We start from the raw sequence: 23,448 nt of genomic DNA, 5'->3' as shown, positions 1-23,448 counted from the left end.
AAGAACAAATATGGCAATAAGGTAAATAAATTTAGAGAGGCTCAGCTAGGTCCTTTCAGGGCCTTCTGAGGAAGGATTAATAGAACTTTGAGTGTGATCAGTGTCTGACAAAAACTAGTCAAAGTCTGGCCAGGTGATGCAAAGTTCAGCATAAGTGGAGGAGTCTTGCTACCTTTGCAAAAGTTGTGCATCCCGCTGATGGTACGGACATGTTTCCTAGTTACTTTCTATGTCTAGAAAACAAAATAGACACAGAAAACTACAGGGAAGTCAAACCTGTATGGTAGAAATGGGAGTAAAGTATAAAGCTTCCACTAGGATTAGACAGACTTCTTGCTGTAAACTGTTATAAAAGTTAGAAATACTATGAGTCACAGAGATGACTGTAATCAAATAGGTATTCTGGTTGTGAAAAGGTATCTGTAATCAAATAGTATAGTGGTTTGTCAGCAGCTCAGATGGATTATGGTGCTTGAAACAGAGCAATCATTTGCTAGTTTCAATGTTCTTCACAAAGTGGAAGAACTTTAGTCAGGGATTAGAAGAAAAGGTCAGGGATTATTTGTTTATTTGTGTTGTTTTTCCCTTGTGGAAGAGGATTTTGTTTCTTAAAATATTTAGATTAAATAGGAACATTTTTAGGTGGCAACAAACTTTTGCATTTCCCATCTCAAAACAAAAAATATATTAACTTCCTTAATTAAGTTTATGAAATTGAAATCTGCTCATATTTTAAAAAGTTGTGTATCAGGTTTATGTATAATAAATAGGAACCAGATAATAAAGTAAATCAGTAGCTGATAAAAGGGTCACGTGATTCTGAGCTCAGTGCCTGAAGTTCGATAGCATTATTTTGATGTACTGTGAATGTTGCAAGTTGTCTGTTACCAATTATAAAACCAATCAATAGAGTTCATTTTGAAAAAAACTGATGATGTTTCCTTAGAACAACATTTTATGGGTTTGTAGCTTTTGAATTTTAAAAATACTAATCTTCAGGAAAAGTCATCAGCTGTTTTTACCTTGTCTATATATAACATCGTATTTAGACAAGTAGTTTGGTTAGATATTAAGTGTAGTTTGGTTAAGTATTAAGGATTACACTAAATTTGCTTGAAATTGATGCTATTGACCATTATCTCTGCATACACCTGACTTTGGAAGAATGGAACTCAAATTGTTTCACATTCTATTTCTGGTCACTGACATGAGAATGATTGGCTGGATAGAAGAGGCTTCTTGTCTGGTGATCATCTTGGTTGGCTAAGCAGTTTTTGCTTAGTAAAGCAACAATTTGTTGTTTTTGCTGTGACTGAGATGAAGCATTAATCTTGAAAACATATATATAAAGATTAATTACAAGTTAATAACGTAAATTTAATGTTTATTACTTATTTGTAATTAATCTTGTTGCCAGTACTCTTGATCTGCTGAACTAAGATATACTTCAGAAGATGTTTATTAACAATACTGGGTAAATATATGTACTATATTTTTTCTGTCCTTGTAGTATGACTGTCAATGAATGGTGACTCTTTGTACTTTACCAGGTATATCTTTGTGAACGAATAAGATTAAATTCTACTTAGTTGTCAGCGATAGAGAGAGATGGGGAGACTCAGTGATCAGAATCTGATTTTATTGTGGGATACAAGAATTTATATACTATTTCAGGGAGACTAGTAATGTGTACTACAATGATTAGGTTAAAATCACATACATGAACTAATGCATGTAACAACATCTCTTGCTTGTAGAGTTGACTGGGATTTTCTTTTTCTAGTAAACCTGTTTGATTTAATCTTCATGCAATCTAGGTCTAATTTTCAAAGTTCCGTTTGCTTTTGCCAAGGCATCCTGTTATCAAATCTCTTATGTTAACCAGGTCCAAAGTCCATCATATGTCTTGTGTCTCCCAACATTCCAACACTTAGCATCATAATTTCCCCTTTTGTCTTTTCTTAACTTTGTGTCTGTTTATTTCCTTGTTATCCAAGAAACACTCTCTTTGCCTGTTAGTAATTTAGTGTTACATTTGCTTTGGAGATCCTGGACTTAACATTTGCTTGACTTCTCATATAATAAGGTTAATGGCTGTTTGGTAATGTGGCTAAAAGAAAGATGAATACAAGATGAAGATATTTTTCAAAGAGCTTTTAACTGTTCAAATTCTCATATAAGCTAGCTGTTGAGATTAAGAGTGAATAATTTTTTTTTCTCTGACTGGGTCATTTGAATTTGGGAGCTTTTTGTTTAGTGCAGAGTAGACCAAGAATCCAGCAAGATTCATACCTCTCATCATGAAAGGCAGGTGCACATATGCTAAGCTCAGTTTTCTAATAAATGGTGTTAGGAATCAAGCCTGAACGGTTCTCAAGAGTGACTTTGGGACTCCTAATGTGTTGTAGTACAAAGGGTTGTCTGTCTCCATTCCTTTGTCCTTGTCTTAGCAGTGAGGACCAAGCAATTTCAGCAGAGGGAAGAAGTAAAGAATTGAGTAGCAGATGTTACCATACAACTCAAGTGAAGACTATGATGAAAAGCACCAATTTGCATTTAATGTATTGTATTTCTTTGTGATTTTGGATTCTGTAAATAAATATCTGTAGTCCAGTTAAATCATGCACTGTCTTTCCAGAAGACTTTTGGAGAGCTTAATTGACTTCTGTATGTTTGTAATATTAACATGTTTATATGTACAAATAGAACCATGTGGCTCCATATTATTATTGAATTGTATAACATGTGCTTTTGAAGGAGTAACATTTACGAGGAGCACCAGTTCAATTAGAGTCAAAGCAAAGTACAGCATCTAGTTTTGAGTTTTTTTGTTGGAAATAAACAGTATCTGTTCATGTTTTGCTTTCTGGAGTTGTGTATTTAAAGACACACAGTACAGTATATTCTGCTATACATAGCATTTTTATCTGATGGAGTGTGAAGAATGGCAAACAGATAGTTTAGATTGGTATGGATACACTGGTCCGTGTGTAATATGGAGTGTTACATACACTCCATATTACATTTGGATAAACACTTTGGAAGCACAGATGGAGAGAAACAAAGTGCGTTTTTGTGAGACAGCAAAATTCTGATTAAAACTGCAAATATTGAGCATAGTAAACTGAAAGTCTCTTTGTTTAATACCGTTTGGAATGGGTTGTCAGTGGGCATGTGTTTATCTTACAGAGCACTGACTTATGAAGTGGTCTTCCTTCTATGCAGGTATTTCAGTTATAATAGAGTAAAATTGTAAAATTTTAGTGTGTGTGCAAATAACTTGAGGTAGTTGGATGTTTATTGCATGTTTTTCTGAGTGAGTTTTCAAGGCTGATGAATGAAATGTGTTCACAGTGTAATAAAAGGCTACATGCTTACTTAGTTTAATAATGTACAGCTGAATATACATTTCCTTCTTTTCTGAATCGTATTTTTTTAATAGAGAAGAATCAATCCAGTGTTATTGCAACATTAAACTGAAACAAAAGCGTATTATATCACATGTTAAAGCAGGTAAAGTCAATAATAAATCCTAATTAAAATATTCAGTAAGTCCATGAAGTGCAGTAAATATGTTAATAACAGAGAGAAGCAGAAATGAAACAACTTTTCAATAGTTTTGTATTTTCTGGCTGCAGTAAACATTGAAAATAATATGTTCTTTGGTATTTTTTGTCAAATTGCTGTAGACAGCATGTGGAATTTTTTAAAAAAAATTATATTATTGTAAGAACAGTGGGTTTCTATGATATGTACAATTCTGTAAACTGAAGAAAGTCTATTTCTATAATGATTTAAACTCTAATTTTAATGATTCTACAAGGGCAGGTTTTATTCCACAGCTTTTGCTATAGGAAAAAAGAGAGATTTTTAATGCTTATATTTTTCTGTTGAATCCTTGTGTCTCGGGAAGCATGCTGAGATTCAAAGAAATTGAACTTGTAGAAATTAGATTTATTTTAAATTTTTAAAATTTCATTTAGAAAAATAAAGTATGTGTTTATTTTTAAATTGGTGATGTAGTAATATTGAAATATTGTCAATGTATGTGACTTTAAATAGTGAATATAACATTTTGGAACTATATAATATAATATTTAAACTAGAAATAAGCTAAATTTTTCTCAAACCTCTGCCCCAAAACCCAATGTCTGTATTTTTTCCTTAGATGTTAGTATATATTTTTTCTGTGTAATTTTTCAGTCTTTAATCTTTTTGACTTCTGTATAGTTAGATATTTATCATACATGAATGATGACTTTTAATCATTATGTAGTAATTACATCTTTAAGTGTTTCATCCTTTTCTTTATGTGAATTTTAGGTATGCTATTCCTCCAGAGCATGGGAAACGGCTTGAAAGACTAGCTCAAGGTAGGATTTCCAATATTTTCATATGTATGGTGTTTGAAGGACAGCCCTTGAGGAAAGTGAGAAACATTGTTCTTGACTCACCTACTGTTTTATTACTTAATGTTGTATGACTTTTATGTGTCTGCAGTATTATTGCCCTGAGGAATTCTGAAGAATTGAAGTGGTTCTTTGTTTTGTTTTGGGGTTTTTTTTTGATTGACTTCTCTTAGAACTTTATTTTGTACTGCCACTTGTAGCTTAGTGAAACTTAGGAAAAGGAAGCTTACTATTTTGTTGTTCATTAGATTTTCATTGCTAGTATTTTTGTCTCCTCTGTGGCCTTGCTCTTTCTTGTCCTAGCTTCTTTTCATCAGCAACTTTTTGTATCTTTTTACCCAAATTAGATACAGAGAGAGAAATATTGAGGACAGATTAATCTCCAAAAGTTTCATCAAAGTTGATGGTTGGGTAGAGGATAGAGTCCTGGTTAGTGCTTCTGTGAAAGGGGTGAGCAGACAAAGTGTAGAAACACTAAGTCTTATTTGTTAGCAGCTTGCTGACTGTTGAGCAGGCATGTAGATCCACTTTAGCTGAAGCATGTACTGGCTTTTGCCATTCAGAGGTGGAAGAAACGTTTGGAAGAAGGAGCAGAGATATGGTTGTAAGTTTGAGGACTAAGGGGTAATAACCACTAGTCTGTAGAAAGATTCTCACTCAGTAATTTGTTTTCTTTTCAGTAATACTACACCTTTATTTTTGTTTCTGAATTAAGAGTGCAAATAATGAACTTGGGAATAATTAGGGATGTTTCTTGGCCTGGCTGCCCATGTTTTATAGCTTGCTAATAACCATTAAAGGAATTATGGAATGGAGTGCTTAATGAAATGGAATGAGAGGAAAGGAATGCTGTTTATTGAAAGCTCATAATTAGATCTTGTGTGTTAGGACAAAATTCTGAAAATTTGTGTACATTTTGTTTTCGTAGAAATTTTTTTATCTTAATATATGGGTGCATGATTCTTTTTCTGAGCTTTTAGAACTATTATAGAGTTGAGCTATTATTGAGTTATTATTGCAGTTAAAGATGTGAAAGTAAAGACCTGTGAACTTCCAGTCTTAAAAGTATGTCTCAGGAAAACATTTCAGCCTGAATAATTACATTTCCTATTCCTAAATTTTGTCATAGTTTAATTTGAAAAAGTTATCAGTCGTTTTCTTTGTTTTCCAGTTTCTTTTCCCAGTGCAAACTATAGAACACTATACACTGTTTGTCTTTCACTGGGAAACTAATTAAAACTTGTAGGCTTGGCATTATACACTGACTTAGGATGATTCAATAATTTAGTTTTACAAGAAATGATAAAAGAGTAAAGAAGTATAGAATTGGAAAATTTTCAGTGAGGGACACTAAGACTGTTGAAAAAAATGCCATTTTCTTTTCATAATTGATAGTAAACTCTAACTATTCAATGAGCAGAAATGTAAATAAAGATCAGGGGATTTGGTAAAGACTTGTGATGACTGGCATGGGCAAGGTGATTGAAAAGTTATTGTCCATTGAGTCTTCTGGTATATGTAGAGACTCCAAATGAAGTATCTTGTCAGGTTCAAAGTTAGCCTAAAGTTTATTTTACAGTATGCATTCCTTACTTTCCTTGGTGGATTCTAAAATTTTCATGGAATCCTGAGCGAGATTGCAGCACAGTGGCACAGAAATATTTCAGAGGAGCATAGGAACTGCCCCTGGCTTTTGGAATCTTGGAGCAGCAACTATGTGCTACTAGGTTAGTCAGAGGAAGCTTTTCATGCTGTATGTAAACATTTCTCTGTACACAGTTCTACATTTGATGGGAGTAAGATCTTTGGGTAGATAAGCTTTGCACATGGTATTTTTTTGGCTGCTTTGTCATTTACCTTAGATTTCATATTGCTTGATAATAACTGCAGTGTTCTAAAACCATTCAAGTTTAAATGAGCTGTAGTGAGTATGCATTGAATTTTTCTTTATTTTTAGAGGGAAAAGGATGGGCAGTTGAAGCAACACTTGTTCACTCATTTCTAAAAATAAAATGGTACTGAGGCACAGTATTATCTGTTGTAGACAAAAAAAAACTCCTTCTTTCCTTGAAATAACCCTGATTTCTTTAGATATTGGAGTAACCTATACAAATTCAGGAAGTAGGTAACTTTTGGAGATACTTGAAAAAAGAAACTGGCCTGAAGATGCACAGCCCTCTTACTGCTGATGGTGGCCGAATACCATAGTTGAAATGGAAATCACCAAAGCCACTCTTTTTCAGAAAGCAGTAGGTTTTCCTGGAGGAACAGTGTCTTGATGTCCAGGTGCTAGTCAGAATTTGGTGCATCTTCACAGAAGTAAGAATTAAGCTGCTCTTAATTTTATGTTAGTTAGAAAGAGCTGTGGGGTGAATGGAAGACTTCCTTAATGAGTCATGCTTATTATCATAATTTAATTATTTTTATTTCATTACTATGTTTCGAATGGAAAATAACAAATCATTGAATCATTTAATGAACAGGGATGATAAAATTTCAAATAATGTTTATTCCATTACATTTACTACATGAAACTGGATTTCTGTAGGAAAACTAGGTACTCATACGGAGATTGTTATTGTAGCAGCAATGTAAGATAGCTGAATTAGGTAATGTTGAAGAATGTTGTCTGTGAAACTAAGTTTTCAGTATTTCATTTTAATGTAGCCTGGGATATTTTTCTGTGAGTGGATTGTTTCCATGATTTTTTTGGTCCAGCTAATAGCTGAGAATGGAATGTAGAAGATAATACTACAAAGATGAACAATAAAAACAATGGATTTATTTTTTTTAAACTGAAAATTACCATTTCTTATTGTGTCCATGCTGTGATCATCTACTTTGTAACTGGTGCCTTCTAAAATACAGCGTGTTTCACGTAAGGTATCTTACAAAGATAAAAGTATAAAGTAAACTGCATGGCTGCATGTCATTTTAAAGAAAACATTAATAAAACATAGTGTAAATGAGACCTTTGTACTTAATACCATGTGTAGCGAAAATATTTTTGCATAAATGCAACATTTGAAGGAAAAGAAAAGTAGTTTATTCAGGAAGGTTAGCTCTGATGACCAGATGCCTACTGAATTAATTGACTGCTCCTAAATAATTAAAATAATAAAATAATACATTAAAAATGACAGATTGTGTAAGTGAAGGCAGGAGTTGATACATAAAATTAAAGGAAGGTTAGAATATTTTCCATTATCTTGTCTGCACATCACAATTACAACACATGCCTTTTGTGCATGAATGCTTTCATTTTTGCTTTCCATTGAAATCTTGATTGACTGTGGCGCCTACAAATGCTTTGTCTGAAAGACATCAGACTTGCATCTAATAAAGACAACAGTTTGATTTTGCCCTTCAGCTGCTTTCTCATTTATGTAGATTTTTTTCAATTTTATGTAGACATAAATGTAATAAAAATCTCAAGTGAGCTGTTAACTGCAATTTTTATATGTGTTGTTATGTTAATCTGTAATACCGCAGTATTCTTAAATTATTTTTTGTTTCACAAAATGGGTTAGAAAATAAAAGAGAATAGAGGCAGAGTGGCAAATGAGAAATGTTGGATTGAAGGATTTTGGAGATCTTTTAATAGGCTGTTTGAGTGCAGAAACTGTTTTAGAAAGGAGATGGCATCAATCTGTGATGTTCAATTATGTTAAAGAAAAAACTAAAGAAAAGTTTAATATACTGTAAGTACATATGGTTTTTGTACAAAGCTTTTTATGGGGTATGGTATTAATTACTTCATTTTATGCAGAAGTCACTACCTGTTGTGTTTGAAATAAAAATTAAAATAATTGTTGAAATGAGACTTGAAGTAGAACTTGCATAACTTCTAAGGATCTTGAATGTGAAAACTTTAGCAGTTGAAGAAGAATTGAACTTTTTCTTAGAAAAATAATTAGTCAAGTTAGGAAGGTTTTATTTAAGAGATAATAAACTTAAGGCTTGAACATATTAATCTGGGCATACCTACAGTTGTATTTCATACCACTTGAAAGCCTCTTTGTGGCTTTTGTATTCTGCTTTATATAGCATACAAAGTGCCATTGTTCCTTTGTGATGGTTGTTGTCATGCAGACTTACCGTCCTAATTTCTTTCATGTTCAACACAGAAAGTTAAATCAAATTAATTCAGATAATGGAAAAATAATTTAAATAAACTATATGAAGTTTGTACTTATACCTACCAAAGTAAAATCTAAAAAGAGAATTGCTAGAAAACTTAGTACTTTCTGTAGTCTCTGCCATTGTTTTGATAGTACTGATCTGCAAATTATTATTAATATTTTGTGTAAGTCCTTTAAATGAAGGGCTGCATAAATAATAAATAATCATGAACTTGAGCTTAATTATGTTAATTTGATTTATACTTACTTTCATTAACATCAAATGACATTAAATATATTTGCAATTTAGGGTGGTTTTTTCCTTATGTTGTAAGTTTTATAATTACACATTATTTTAAATAATATTAAAGAGAAATGCAGCACCTTGAAATTTCAGGTGAAGTCTTGAGTAAGGAAGTGTTAAAAATTACAGGATGTCTAGCTTCATTCGTTGCACTGGTTAGGATTTGATTTGTAAGTTCCCTAAGAATATGATTTTATATGGATGTCATTAAATAATGACTAATAATTAAATAATGACTGTTAGTGACCAAATTATGATTTCCCTGATCATTCAAGGTAAAATATAGCAAACCAACCTGTTCAGTCCAATGGAGTTGTAGAATTACACTTTTGGGAATAATATTGTTATTTGTGCATATATGATTTTAGCTGGACAATGTAATTGAAAACATTATGGGCATGTTCTTAGAAGCATAGAAGAGCATTCCAAATATCTTGAAAATGCTAATCAACCAGAGAATGGAACCCAATCCACTTCACTTTGCCTGAGTGATAGGTATGATATTGATGTGGTCATCTGACATGAGCTGTGTGTGATATGTTGGAAAGATACTCTCATGGTGGAAAGGAAAAATGAGACTGCCAGGTAGCAACGCTCACTGTCCCTCACCAATTTCGAGATTTGAACTAATTTTTTAAAATATGTTCTGTATCCCTCCATGGCTAGGAATCTGCTGAGTGCTCACTGCTTCTACCTTTGTCCAAAGATGAGAAGGCTTTGACTTCTCTCTAGCATGTATTTGGAGTATAAATTCTTTGGAAAGATCATGCTGAAATGGAATAGCACTGACAAAGGATGTGTCTTCCCCAGTCTAGTGATATTGCTGTTACTAAAGTACCTTAATTTTGTTTGCACAAATAACATTGGTAAGATTGTACATTTTGGGCTATGTTATCTGTTAGAGTACGTATATAGAGTCTTGCAAGGGCCTGTTTTTGTTTGTTGATACAGTCTGAAGCGTATGCTTTTACATACCCTTTGCTGTTGCTGCTCTTGGGCTAACTAAATAAGAGTCGTAACAAGCTGAGAGGAACCTTGAGTTAGGATAAATGTCCTCTCCTTGTAGTTGTTCATGCCCAAACATTTGGCCAGCAGGTATTGAATCACATACTTACCACGCAGACTGTTCCAATTCTGCTCTAGCTGTTAAAAATGTCAGTGTTTCTGTAAATCATGGATTGGAGAATTTTCAATTTGATGGTCGTCTTCTCATAGACATAAATCAATGAGCAACCTTATTCAGTTTTACCTGGCACTCTGATTATTTCTCATTGGCTTCTACAAAGTAATTGTTTTGAATTCTTTTGTTTCTTTGTAGTAGTTTCCAAGGAATGAACAGGGTTTAGGTCTGCCATGTCTCAAGAGAACATCCAAGAAGCTGGCGTTGCATGTGAATTCCTACAAAATACCTGCTCTTGCAGAACTGATTTAGAGTTAATGGATTAGTGTTAGTGGTTAAATTAAAATTTCATGTGTCCCTTAAAAACCTTAATGTGCTACAGAAGTTGAAAAGTATTTACAGTTGATAGGTTTCTGTATTTTTTCTTTTGAAATGGGATTTCACTAAACACTCAGGATTGCATGGTAATTCCTTTAATTGGTAATTTTAACATCAGCTTGGTATTTCAGAGTGATTCTTAATGTTGTGGGCATATCTTGAATTGGACTGCATTTAATGTTTTTGTAAGAGTCTTGTAATATTTCTAATGCAAAGTCCTCTATTCAGTATTTTTTACATCTGTTAGCCAGTTCTCCCATAGGGATTTTATTTTTTGGAAGAAAAGCTTGTGTGACCTTACATTTAGCCTGGCAGACAAAAGATCTTCTGATAAAGAGAGTCTTGTAATGAGAAAATACTACCTTCCTTCCTTTCCTTGTTTATTGAAGGGGAGCTCCTTTGAGAAAATGAGATGAATGGGGCTGAAAATTTTGCGTGCACAAGTTTAGACTTTGACAAGTCAAAAGATATTTTATAATGGTACAGAATGTGTAGGCTGCACTTTGATTTCACTGTGAGGGCTGTGTAACCACAACAAATGTTCTCCTGTAAATTTCTAGTAGTGGATTTTGAGCAGGTTGTGTTCTGCTGCTCTGTGTTATTTGCGACTTTCTTGGAATTCAGCAACAAGCCTGCCTTCTGGTTGGACTTGTCACAGCTATGTCTGATCTCTTGGAGCTGGAATGGTATGACTTAAATTTTGGATGTCTGCCCATCGTTGGCTTTTTATCATCTTGTGTTGAGCTAATTAAGCATATTGCAGTAACATAATTTGGTACAAAATTTGTTTTCTCAAGGAGAATTCAGTTAAACTCTCTCTGCTTTTAGCAATCAAGCTTTTAACTGCTTTTCATACCAGCTCTTCCTGCAAGTCTCAAGTATCATTTGCAATCACATTTTTCACAGTAAGTTCCTGTGTATTTCTGTTACTATACTGCTCAGGACTTAGGTTTCTTGACTCTCAGAAACTGTAGATTCTAAGTTTTGGTTGCTATTATTTATGTTAAAGGCATTAATTGTGAAAAAATAGTTGAATTTTTTTTTTGCTGGAGTCCACTAATTGAGACCTAGTTTCTTTTAACTGGCTTTTGGTCAGTGAAGCCGCATGTATATAACTGTACCTATCAAATAGTACTTTTTGAAACTTAAAACATTAATTGCAATTCAAACAAAGAGAAAAGAATTCCGTGCTTGTTGTTGGTGAAAGAAAAAATAAGAATGATGAATTTTAATAAAATTTGATATCAGGACAGCTTAGCAGACTTCTTAGTACATTGACCCACACAAGTCTACATTTTACCTTTGCTGTTTCAGTGCTGCTTAACCTCATTTCTGAGAAATCAGAAAAATATTGTTCTTCCAGTACTGGTGAGTGTGCTAGGTTGAGTGTGCAAAGAATGTAACAACTATAATAGGATAACTTTTAGATTGTTCTGATGTTTTAGGATGATTAGTGGACATAATATATAAGATTCACCAGAGTGAAGAAATTAAGTTTAACATTAGAGAGAAAGGCACATATTACAGAAAAATATAATTCATGTATTTTTCTCAAGGCATTAAAAGAAATTCACACGGTTGATTAAAAATGATTTTTTTTTTTGGAAAAATTGAGTAAGCATGTTTTTCCAAGAATTAAAGTGCTTCTGTGAATGATGAACTACCATTTATGTGAGAGGAATACAACAGATTCTAAAAAGTTTGGAAGTTGTATTTGTTTACTGTAGGGATAGTTTGTAAGTGCAAGGTAAACTTAGTCTTCATGGAATCCTCCTAAAGTTATTTATTGCAATTGATTTTCATGTGTGCAGAATAAACATTAACATAAAAAAAGCTTCTGGAAACAATATATTTCTTTAAAGGGTAAGAAAGCATGCCTAAAAGTACAGGTCTGCATTTATTCTAAATTATTTCACATCTTAACAAACAAAGAAGACCCTGTAGCTCCTCCCGCTGGAAAGCAGTTGAAAAACTTTGGCGGTGCATTTGTTTTTTGTGAAATCTCTCAGAACCTTAGAATGACATAAAAATTCTAAAGCAAGTTTAAACAGTATTAAATATTGAAAAATATTACAAAGATTTCCGATTTGATTTAATGAAAAGATGTAGAGCTTTGCTTTTCTTGCCTTATTAGGGTTCTTTCCGAGCAGCTCTCAAGGATGTGATGCTTTTCTTCGCCACAAGATGACTCTGATTTCTCCCTCAATATTGAAAAAGTATGGAATTCCTTTTGACAAGGTACATTAATGTTTCTTTTTAAACTCTACTTTTTTGAATTGAATTAGATTGTGTTTAGTATAAGCATTGTTACAGTAAAGGTGAGGAAATTTTAAATTTTTTTAGGTAGTGGCTGCATGAAAATGTGTTAAAACTTCTAATAGTTTTAGCAGGGAGTTTTCTAGAATTAAACACTTGTAGTCATTGCAGCATTTCTGTGATTTTTTTTCTTAAGACTTTTACCAAAATTTTTTATTTTTAATTTATTTCGATGGTAGCTTGGTTGTATACCTAATATTTTAACACAAGTATTTAATTTCTTTGTCTGTATGTTGTTTTTCTAAGGCAATTAAATGTAATTTTATCATTATAAGAGTCTGAAAGGTTTAAGGTGGAATAAAGCCAAAAGAACTATTATTTAATTTAAAATATATTTTAATTGGCAGAAGAAATGTTTGATAAGAACATTATACAAACAGAAACTGAGAAGAATACCTGTCTTTCTTCTTTGTAGATGAATTTAATACATAGCTGCTTTTAAAAGCATCTGAAGTATTCAGTTTCTTCTGCTTTCTACAAGATTTCTGTATTAATTGTTTTTCACTTTGAACTTCATGTAGGTGCCAGCTAATAAACTATTTTCAATGCATTGCTTTTATTTTAAAGTGTATTTATTTTATACATTTTGTGAATTCTGAAGTTTTAAATTCTGGAGTTCTGTAAACCTACTAGAAGACTAGAACTTGATTCAGAAGGTCCCCTGCCTGAATATATCTTTTTTATAATACTGAGTTTCAAAAGGCTTTTGATCGTTAAAGGGCTATGATTCCTGGTTTCCCATTGTTCAGATTGTTTTAAGTTGTTCAGAAGAACCAGGCAGTAGACACTTTTTTCCAGTGTATTCCCACTGCAATATGGTTGTGTAAACTATCCTTGCCACACACCTTCCTTATTATTGTGTTTTCTGTTTTCTTATATGTGCTATTTATTTTTGATATAATTGATATAAGGTCGGTACATGTATAGAAACTTTGCTAACTTGTTCCGTGGCCTAAAAGACAGGACAATACAGTGCTTCCTTGTCTGGTTTAGCTGATGTTTTTCTAACCGTATTAAAAAAAAAAAGGAAATAAGAAAGTAATATTTTATGGCTATATTTGCCCAGCTGGAAGCTAGACACCAGACAGGTGCTTGCTCACTCCTCCTTGGTGGGATGGGGTGAGAACTGGAAGGATAAATGTTAGAAAACTCGTAGTTTGAGACTGAGACAGAGACAGTTTAATAGGGAAAGGGAATGTTGTGCACACGAGCCAAGCAAAACGAGGAGTTAATTCAGTAAATTCTTCCCACAGGCAGGCAGGTGTTCAGCCATTCCCAGGAAAGCAGAGCCCTGTCACGCATAATGGTGACTTGGCAGGACAAATGTCACCACTGCAAACAATTGCCCTGCCTTCTTTTTCTCATGGTTTTATGTATTGCGCAGGATACCATGGTCTCAGCTGTCCTGGCTGTGTCCCCTCCCAACTTCTTGTGCACCTCCATCCTCCTCACGGGTGGAATGTGGGGAGCAGGGAAGGCTGTGTAAGACATGCCCAACAAGAACTGGGACACCTCTGTATTATCAATCCTACTGGCAACATAGATGGGATAAAGACACAGATGTTTTTTATGCATTTTTTGGAACATCATTTCACTTTTCATGCTTAAGTCAATCTGTGTGTAAAATTGAAGAAATGTAAGCATTTAGAATGATACTGCCTGCCTTGGAAAGCAGGCTTTTTTGAATAAATTACTCATAAAAGAAGTAGTTTGTTTTCTGAATGATTTATTATCATATGGAAATGTAGCTGCTGCATTTAGTTTTTGTAATATATAGGTAAACATACTGATTCCCTTCATAGCCTTGTGCTTTATCATGAAATGTCAGGTGAAACTTTCCAAGCTGAATGGTTTTATAACCATATTTATAGTTTTGGATTTACAGAATATTACTCTGAACAGTATAATTTTCAGTGGTTGGTGTTTAAAGTAGCATATTGCAGAATGTCAGTATACTTTTTCTCAGTATGACACATTTGAGGTGGGGTAACGCAGTTGATCTTTGTATTTGTCTTGATTATTACTGTATTCTAATGTAGAGGATAGTAATCCTCTGGGGGCAGGGAAAGAAAAAAAAAAGTGCTACAAACAGTTAAATATTTAAGTTTGGTTCTATCACCTAGTCTTTGGAGGAAGCAGACTGTACCCAAGTGTAATTGTAATTAATGGGATTCAGTGAGAAAGTGAATATAGAGAACCAGGCTGTGATCTCTCATGGCTCAAAGTGATAGGAGTGGAAATGTGCTGAATGCTGATAAGTCAGCCTACGCCTACCAGGTGGCAGCTGAACTGCTCCTTGTTGTAATAGAACACCTGCTAAACTGTCAGCAGTGGGAGGGTGTATTGAGATAAATTTTGGAATCGTTAGCGTTGAGAATAATCTTTCTTAAACATTCCCACAGCGATTGTTGAAGTGCTACAGTAACTGTTACAATATATGCAACTATATGTGCATTTGCATGTATATACTAAATATGAATCCACAAAAAAATTAGCCATGCAAAATGTAAGATCCAGTTTTTTTCTCTACCCTTGTTGGCTATTTTTCTTGTTTTCCTGTCTTTCCTTCATCCCTTCATACAATCAGAAATAGACCTCTTTGAAGTGCTAACCCTGTGTGTTCTTGCACTGGGCAAAAAAACACAAAAAGAATTTATAAAATGATAAAATAACAATTTTGAAGAAGATTGTAAAAGCAGAAATTGAATGTAAGACCAGTAGAAAGGTTTAGGACATGACATCAAAAAGAAAAATGTTTGAAGTTGTAAATTTTAATTTCTGTGACTACTTAAAATTTAACCCTTCCTTTTTGTGATTTCAAGTCATAAGGGTATGCCACTAAAAAGAGTCATATTTGTCCTTCCAGTTTTTCTCACTATATTGCTTATGCAAAGCATTGCCGCACACTCAAAACAACCTATTTAGGCTCTGAGAAGTCTCCTTATTTTCCTGTAATAAACAAGTACATATGTTGAGTAGTCATCAGTCACTGCTCAGATTATTTGCTTCATTTAAATAGATCTGTTTGCTTTTTAGTGGGTCTGTTGTCTGATGTGTTTTTCACATAAAATGTGTATCAAACAGAGCATGGAGAATCTCTTTTAACTATTTACTTCTGTATAATCTGCTTTATTCATTAACTCTTATCAGATAATTTGGAAGACAGTGTGCTGTTTCAAGTCTCTGACTAGCTTGTCCTTGATAAAGTCTCTGATGGTCTGACTTAAAGGGATTAAAGCTGTCACTGTGTGGAGAGAATATTAGTGACTGACAAGAAGTGCTGTCTCCTCTTTTCTCCATATAGGAGAGCAGCAGTCCATCCTTGTGTAGGAAGATCAGATTTCTCTCTTGAAAGAGAATAACCTGGCTAGTTTATGTTTATGTTTTGTACATTACCTGACTAGATTTGCTTATGTTGCCACACATTTTTTTTTTTTTTTTAGTTTACTCTAAAAACTTTTCAAGTCTGATACAGCTTGTAAAGCTAGTTGGGATTTGGGTTATTTTTGTATATACAAAGTATAATTACTGGGCAGTGAGTTTTAAGTTGGCTTTTTCTTTTCCTTTTTTGTTTTCTGCTTTCTATAATATCTTATTGATCCCGTGGTCTTTGCACATTTTCTTTTGGTTGTAGTCCTTTGAAATTATCCTTGCTCAATCTCTAAAATGATGTCAGAATTCAACTGTAGTCCAGCTTTTTTTCTTTTAGAGTCCCCCTCTATCTCACTTGTCCCCCTCTATCTCACTTGTCCTTTAGTTGTTTGGAATTCTTATTGCCAGTAGTGCCAGAATGCTTCTGCTCTCTAAAAATTTTCCTAAAGAGAAAGAGGGGAAGGACAGTGGCAGCTTAAAACTTGTGTTTTAATAGGTTTTTCTTGAGACATTCTGCACAACATTTAGGCATGGTAATTGTGGCTATTTTGATCCAGCCTGTCTTGGCTCCTTATAGCCAGTGAGAATGATATCTTCTTCATACTGTCTTTTCTAGTTGCTTCCAAGTTTTGTTACAAGTCAGTCTCTGCTCCAAGATTAACTTCTTTGAATTCTTTCTGAATTTGTTAAGCATTGCACCTAGCTATGTATTTTAGAGTAAAGAACATTGTCTCAAATATACACTTTCTGTTTAAATTAAATCTCATCTCTCTGCAAGGTAAAAAAAAAAAAAAGTTTGTTTTAGTTAGTTACAAAGGTGTATGTAGTTTTCATTGCTATAGGACTAGAGATGCATTGTAATGTGGTTCACGTTGAGGTTTTTTTTTAAGTTTATTTATTTTGGCCTTTAAAATTTTTTTTTATTGTTACAGGTTACCCAAGAGGCAGGAGAGTTTATGATCACTTTCCCATATGGATACCATGCAGGGTTTAACCATGGATTTAATTGTGCAGAGTCAACAAACTTTGCCACTGTTCGATGGATCGATTATGGAAAAGCAGCAAAATTGGTAAGTAAGCAGAAAATTAATGTGTAAGGAAATATTTCCTGTGGTTATTTCTTTGTGAGAATTTCAGGAAGGTGACGAGAAAGGGATAGCTATTAGATCAGATAATACAACAAGCTGCCATTCAAATATAATTTATAGTTTTTATTTTGATAGTGGATATTATACTTCCAGCAATATGTATTCCTCTCAGTAGTCAGTTTTGTTTGCAACTTAATGTATTTATTATTCTTCAAACCAGTTCTGTTTGTGAATGTTTTTAAGCTGAAGCTACATACTGAGGTTAATATTTGTGAAGACAACAGACTTCTGCTCCTAAATTTTCTTTAGGCTTTGCTGTTTGTGGAAGCACTTTAGTTTAACTAGGAATTTTGATACCTGGAAAGAAACATAAATAGCGAAACGTCAAATAAAGTTTAAAGAAGCAAGTTCAATTTGTCTCATCATAAATCTGATCAGAAAACTTGTAGTACAAGATAATAAAGCAACTGTTTGAGATGTGTATAACTGAAGATATCTTAGATTGAAATCTTGTTCTGTGGTGTGCATGTCTTCCTTTTTTTTTTTTGTGTATAGCATAGAATCAGAGAATCTGTAATATTAGAAAAAAATTCCAAGATCACTCTGTCCAACCTTTGACTGAAGACCAGTGTATCAACTAAACCATAGCATTAAGTGCCACATGCAGTTGTTTCTTGAGCGCATTGAGGGATGGTGACTCCTCTGCTTCCCTGGGCTGTCCTTCCAATGCCTGACCACCTTTTCAGTGAAAAATTCTTCCTGATGTCCAGCCTGAACCTCCCCTGGCGTAACTTGAGCTTGTATTTTCTCATCCTGTCATTTTTTTGAGTGGGAGAATAAACTAACCCCCACCTCACTACAACATCCATTCAGGAAGTTCTGGAGAGTGATAAGGTCCCCCTTGAGCCTCCTTTTCTCCAGGTTAAAACACCCTCAGCACTCTCAAGCACTCCTCACAAGACTTGTACTTGAAAGCCTTCACCAACTTCATTGCCCTTCTCTGGTCTCTCTCCAGTGCTTCAATGTATTTCCTGTAGTGAGTGGCCCAAAATTGAACACAGAATTTGAAATGTGGCCTCATGGGAACAATCCCTGCCCTGCTCCTGCTGGCCACCCTGTTGCTGGTACAGGCCAGGATGCCATTGGCCTTCTTGGCCACCTGGGCACTGCTGGCTCACGTTCAGTCTCTGTCACCAGCACCCCCAGGTCCTTTTCCTGTGGGCAGCTTTGCAGCCACTCTGCCCCAGCCTGTGGCACTGCCTGGGGCTGCTGTGACCCAAGGGCAGGACCCAGCACTGGCCTTGTTGGACCTCACAGCACTGGCCCTGGCCCATGATCCAGCCTGTCCAGATCCCTCTGCAGAGCCTTCCTGCCCTCCAGCAGATCAGCACTCCCACCCAGCGTGGTGTCATCTGCAAACTGAGGGTGGACTCAATCCCCTTGTCTAGGTAATTGATAAAGCTATTAAAACAGAACTGGTCCCAGTACTGTGCTCTGGGGAACACCAGTTGTTAATGACCATCATCTGGATTGTAACTCCATCCACTACCACTCTTTGTTCCAGCCATACAGATGACTTTTTGCACAGTGAACAGTGTGTTTGTCCAAGCCATGCGCTGCTAGTTTCTCCAGAAGAATATTGTGATGCAATATCAAAGACTTTGCTGAAGTCCAGGCAGACAACTTCAACAGCTTTTTCTGTGTCCATGGATGCTCATTAAAGGACATCCTGTTGGTACAGCAGGACCTGTCTTCTGCAAACCTCTGCTGGCTGGGCCCAATCTCCTGGTTGTCCTGTATGTACTGAGTGATCTTTCATAGCAATGGCCAGTTGTAGATTTCTCTCTGTTACCTCATTACATCCTTACACTCTTCAAGAGGTACCTGCTGCCTTTTCCAAAGCTCTTTTCCTTTTCACTGAGTTCCTGTGAAAGTTCTCTGCTCCCTGTTCAGCCAGGTGACCTCCTTCCCCACCATCTTGTCTTTCAAGCATCCCTTAGGGATGCTCCTGAGCCTTCAGGACTGTGAAGGAGACTCTCCAAACCAGTGTCCTGAATAGGCCAGAGTCGGCCCTCTAAATGTCCAAGGTGGAGGTTCTGTTAACCCCCTTCCTTACTTTACCATATGTGTTGTAGTGTGTTTTTACACTTTGTAATACTTTGAAGTAGTTTGGTTTCCCAAATAGTTTACCCCAGACTGTACCCCCTTCCCTTTACCTATCTAATTCCTCTTCCTTGATGAGATCATCCCCAAATCCCCACCCTGGCTCTCTGTCAATCACCCAGCATCCCATCCCCTTCATCTAGAAGCTTTGGTTCAAGACGTCGAGTGATTAGCCAGAGGCCAGGGGTCAGCCCCCCGAGACTTGCCCTATACACTGTCCTAAGTGTCTATCCCTTAGTTCCCATTCCTTTGGGTCATTTATTGGTTGGTAAAATGTTATCTACTTTTGGTTTCCTCCTCCCTTTATATGTAACCTTGGCACGTCTCCCGGGGCTCTCAGCAGGAGGCCCCCTGAGGTGCAGGAGCTCCCCAGAGCTCCTGAATAAAACCTTGGATTAACCCCTGCTAAGAGTCGGCCCTTTCTTCCTCCGATGTCTCTGGTGTCTCTTCTGCTGCAAAGGTGACTGGCCTGGCTGCCCTCAGCACCCTCGGGGCACGAGAAAGTGTCTCCCCGCAGTTGGCCGTGTTGGGGTTGCTTCCCCCGGTGTCTGCCAACTCGGGCCTGGCCGGGGGCTCCTGAGGGGCTCTCAGGGAGACAGAGACAGCTATGCACTCTAAATATTCTGTCAAAAATTCTCTAGTGTATGGATGAAACCTTTATCTTAGGACACTGAATTCTATGCATGTAGGAGCAGTATAGTGCATATGTAGTACAAGAAATCAAAGTATTTCTCTGGTATCTACAGTTAAATTGAAATGCCTACAAGTTTCAAAGGTGTCGGAGCAATAATAACTAATCTCCTTCTGTAGAGAAATCTTAGATACCATTGTCAAATATGAACTGCAGTTTCTTTGGCAAATGGTCAGAGTCCCTAAAGTTATTTGCTTAATTCTTACCGCTTATTACCACAAGAAAGAGAATCGAAGTTTACTTTTCTTCTCTTTTCTAAATGAAAAAGAACATGCTAGAATGCACTGATGGTAGGATTTTTAAAAACAGAAGTGTGTGTGAAGAAGAGAACTAAAGGAAGTGTGGTGAAATAATTCTCCCTAAAATTTAATGGTATTTGTTAATGGCACAGAAATAGGGTAAACAAGACAGAGGAAATATTTAAAAAATCATTAAATTATTTATGTTGAAAAAGACCTTTAAGATCATTGAGTCTAGCTGTTAAACTCAGCTTTGCCAAGGTCACCTCTAAAGCATTCCTGAAGGGTCCCATCCAGAAGTCTTTTAAATTCCTTCAGGATGGTGACACAGCCATGTCCTTGGGAAGCCTGGCCGATACCTGACAACACCTTCCATGAGGAAATGTGTGATAATACCTTATCTAAACCTCCTCTGGTGCAACTTCAGACATTTCCTCTTGTCCTATCACTCGTGACTTAGAGAAAAGCCCAACCCTCACCTCACTTTCAGGTGCTTTCAGGCAGTGGTGGAGAAAGGAGAAGGTCTTCCCTTATGACAAATTACCTGACAGAATTTACTTAGTAGCGCTGCGTTACCAGTAGCTGAAATACTTACTTCAAACAAAAAAGACTTAGTGAGACGAGATCAGATCAATCTTTCTGAATGAGTTCAGGTAAACTAAAAGTTAAAGTTCAAAACTTGGTGTTTAAGGCTACCACTTACAACTGTCTGCACAAGTATTTGCATAGGCCTCTGTGAACTCAAATAGCTTAATTTCTACAGCTTTTCAGTCTAGTGTTAAGGTACATGGCAAATGCCTGTAATTAGCTCTACAGCCTTGCTTATGTCTTCTCTCCCCTTCAACATTTCCAGTAGCCTTCACTTTACATGACTTCTCCTTCACATGCACAGATTCAGTCCTAAACTGCAGGTTTATCACGGATGCTCATAAGAAAATGCATGTATATCACCTTGGCTTAAACTTATTTTAAACTTTCTTTTCAAACTGGTAATATTCCTGACAAAGAGAGGGGAAGAAACCAACGTAATAAAAATAAGTCTTAGCACAGCATTTATGGCCACAGTTAATACAGTCAGCCTTGCATTCTGGATTGCTCTCAACATAGGCCGTTCTATCAGTGGGCAGCTCCCTTGCCAGAAAATTATTATGTGAGCATTCGAGTTTGAGACTGTTTAAGTGCTGCACAGATGCTAGTAGCTAACAGGGAGAAGCTCCACAGCAAGTTACAGGATGCCCTAGGAAGTTACAGGGTCCTGCTGCACTTCAGAAATCATCCCATCAGCTTCAGAAGGTAGTGTTGGCAGCTTCTGAGGCAAGTGGAGAAAAAAGTACCCACATGGTCTGAGGACTATATGAGGGCTATTCAGGTTGGATTTGCTAAGGGGACAAAAGATAAATTCAAGTAAAGTTGCATTGTTGTCTGTAAATGCTTAAGATTCCATATTAATAATAAAAATAAAATATAATTTGATTTTGTATAACTCTACTCTGTTTCTTGGTTGCAATGTTTGTCTAGAAAACCATAAGTCTATCTATGATTAGTTTTTATCACAACATTAGAAAACTTCCTGGAAGTGTTAATTAAAAGGTAAAAAGTTGGTGTCTCCAAAGAATACCAATATTTTAGTAAGTTTTATTTTCAGGTCCAGTAATTTCATTTAAAAGAAAAAGCAAATAATCCCAAACCAAAACCCACACAATTTTGCAGTCCCATTTGTCATTCTTTGGACTACTGATACTGCAGCTGACTTGTCTTTTCTTTCTTTATGTGTAAAGTGCAAGAATTTTAATTAAAAATAATGTTTTGTATCCTGTAGCTCCTCTGTATTGTACTGCAGAAATTGTGTGCATCAGCAATATGTAGCATTATCTAGGTCAGTTCATTGCTGTATTCTCCTTAGAGAATATTCTGTACTGATGACTGATTATTTGTCTTCTACAGGAACACTCTTATTTTTTTATAGTGTAGTTTCTAATTGCTTGCAGCTGAATTTCTGTCTAAGAAAAAGAAAAAATCCTGAAATACAATCACTCTTCTTCATTGATTTTGTGGGAAAAAACGTTCAACAAAGATTTCTGTTAAAGTTGTAGAAAATATTTAGGGTACGTGATGATAGTGCTTTTGAGCATGAAATGAGATGTTGCTAAAGATTCTTTGAAATCACATGCAAATGTTAAATAAGAGATATTTTTGACCCTTGGTATTTGACACTTAGATTAAGCAAAGACTATGAATGCAAATTACAACAATGATTTTCTGTCTTTAAAAATGCTAAACTCATGGTCTTGGTTTCACTGTGTGTCTCCTAACTACCTGTAATAGTTGAACCCTTAGAGCAGGGGTGTATCCTCCAGCTTGTTTTCTAGAGTTTGTGCCATACTGTCATGATTTTAAGCCCAGATGGAGATGAAAAAGCATGCATACACTTATCAAGTCCACTTCTCTTCCTCCCCAACCCAGTGGAATGAGGAGGAGAATCAAAGTAAAACTTGCATGTTGAGTAAAAAATAGTTTAATAATTCAAAATAAAGTAAAATACAGTAATAATTGTTAATGATAATAAAAAGGGAAAAACAGGTGGTGCACAATGCAATTGCTTACCACCCACTGACTGATGCCAGACCCCTCTTGCTTCAGCAGAGGGGTCTGGCGTCAGCAGAACCCAGCCCTTTCCAGGTAACTCCCCCCAGTTTATATAGTGGGCATGATGCTCTGTTGTGTGGAATATCTTTTTGGTCAGTTCTGGTCACCTGTCCCAGCTGTGCTCCCTCAGTTTCTTTTGCTCACCTCCTCACTGCTGGAGCACCAGAAAAGAAAAAAGTTTGTTGACATGGGATAAACACAACTTAGAAAAACCCCAAACATCATTGTGTGACAAGGATGCTCATTCTGAATCCAGAACGCAACAGTGGAACAGCTACTGAGAATAGATTAACTCCATCCTAGCTGAAACCAGAACAAAGCCTTGGGATGACATTCTCAAAGAAATACTAGGTGGCACCTCCAGTGTGCTGTTTGCTGCAGCTCAGCTACTGGTTTTAGCTTGCTTTTGGACAAAATCAAGGTGTACAGTATTGAGTAGAAGTAAAAAATAATCCAAACAACCTTCCGCCTCTCAAACAACACAAATATGTAAGTAACTGGCATACTAAAGACTCCCAGCTCCAGAGAAGAAATGGTGTAGTTCTTGCTGTCTTTTTCCATAGGCAAGAACACACACGAAGAAAAATAGGAGATCCTGGTG

General features: G+C 35.7%; 1 protein-coding gene across 6 annotated transcripts in view; it reads left to right on the top strand.

Annotated features, from left to right (window-relative positions):
• KDM4C (lysine demethylase 4C) overlaps positions 1 to 23,448 on the top strand; it is a 247,259-nt gene that overhangs the window by 34,534 nt on the left and 189,277 nt on the right. For 4 of the 6 annotated variants that reach the window (XM_059873485.1, XM_059873486.1, XM_059873487.1 and 1 more), the window contains exons 6-8: positions 4,324 to 4,373; positions 12,467 to 12,570; positions 16,953 to 17,090. In XM_059873485.1, coding sequence (XP_059729468.1) covers positions 4,324 to 4,373; positions 12,467 to 12,570; positions 16,953 to 17,090 — 292 coding nt within the window. Of the gene's footprint in view, positions 1 to 2,713; positions 3,226 to 4,323; positions 4,374 to 12,466; positions 12,571 to 16,952; positions 17,091 to 18,672; positions 20,233 to 23,448 lie in introns of those variants that run through there. The other 2 variants (XM_059873490.1, XM_059873488.1) reach the window with 2 other exon arrangements.

Source organism: Haemorhous mexicanus, chromosome Z, assembly GCF_027477595.1.
Source record: "Haemorhous mexicanus isolate bHaeMex1 chromosome Z, bHaeMex1.pri, whole genome shotgun sequence".
In the NCBI taxonomy this organism is placed as follows: domain Eukaryota; kingdom Metazoa; phylum Chordata; class Aves; order Passeriformes; family Fringillidae; genus Haemorhous; species Haemorhous mexicanus.
This window is presented reverse-complemented; position numbering and strand designations above follow the sequence as displayed.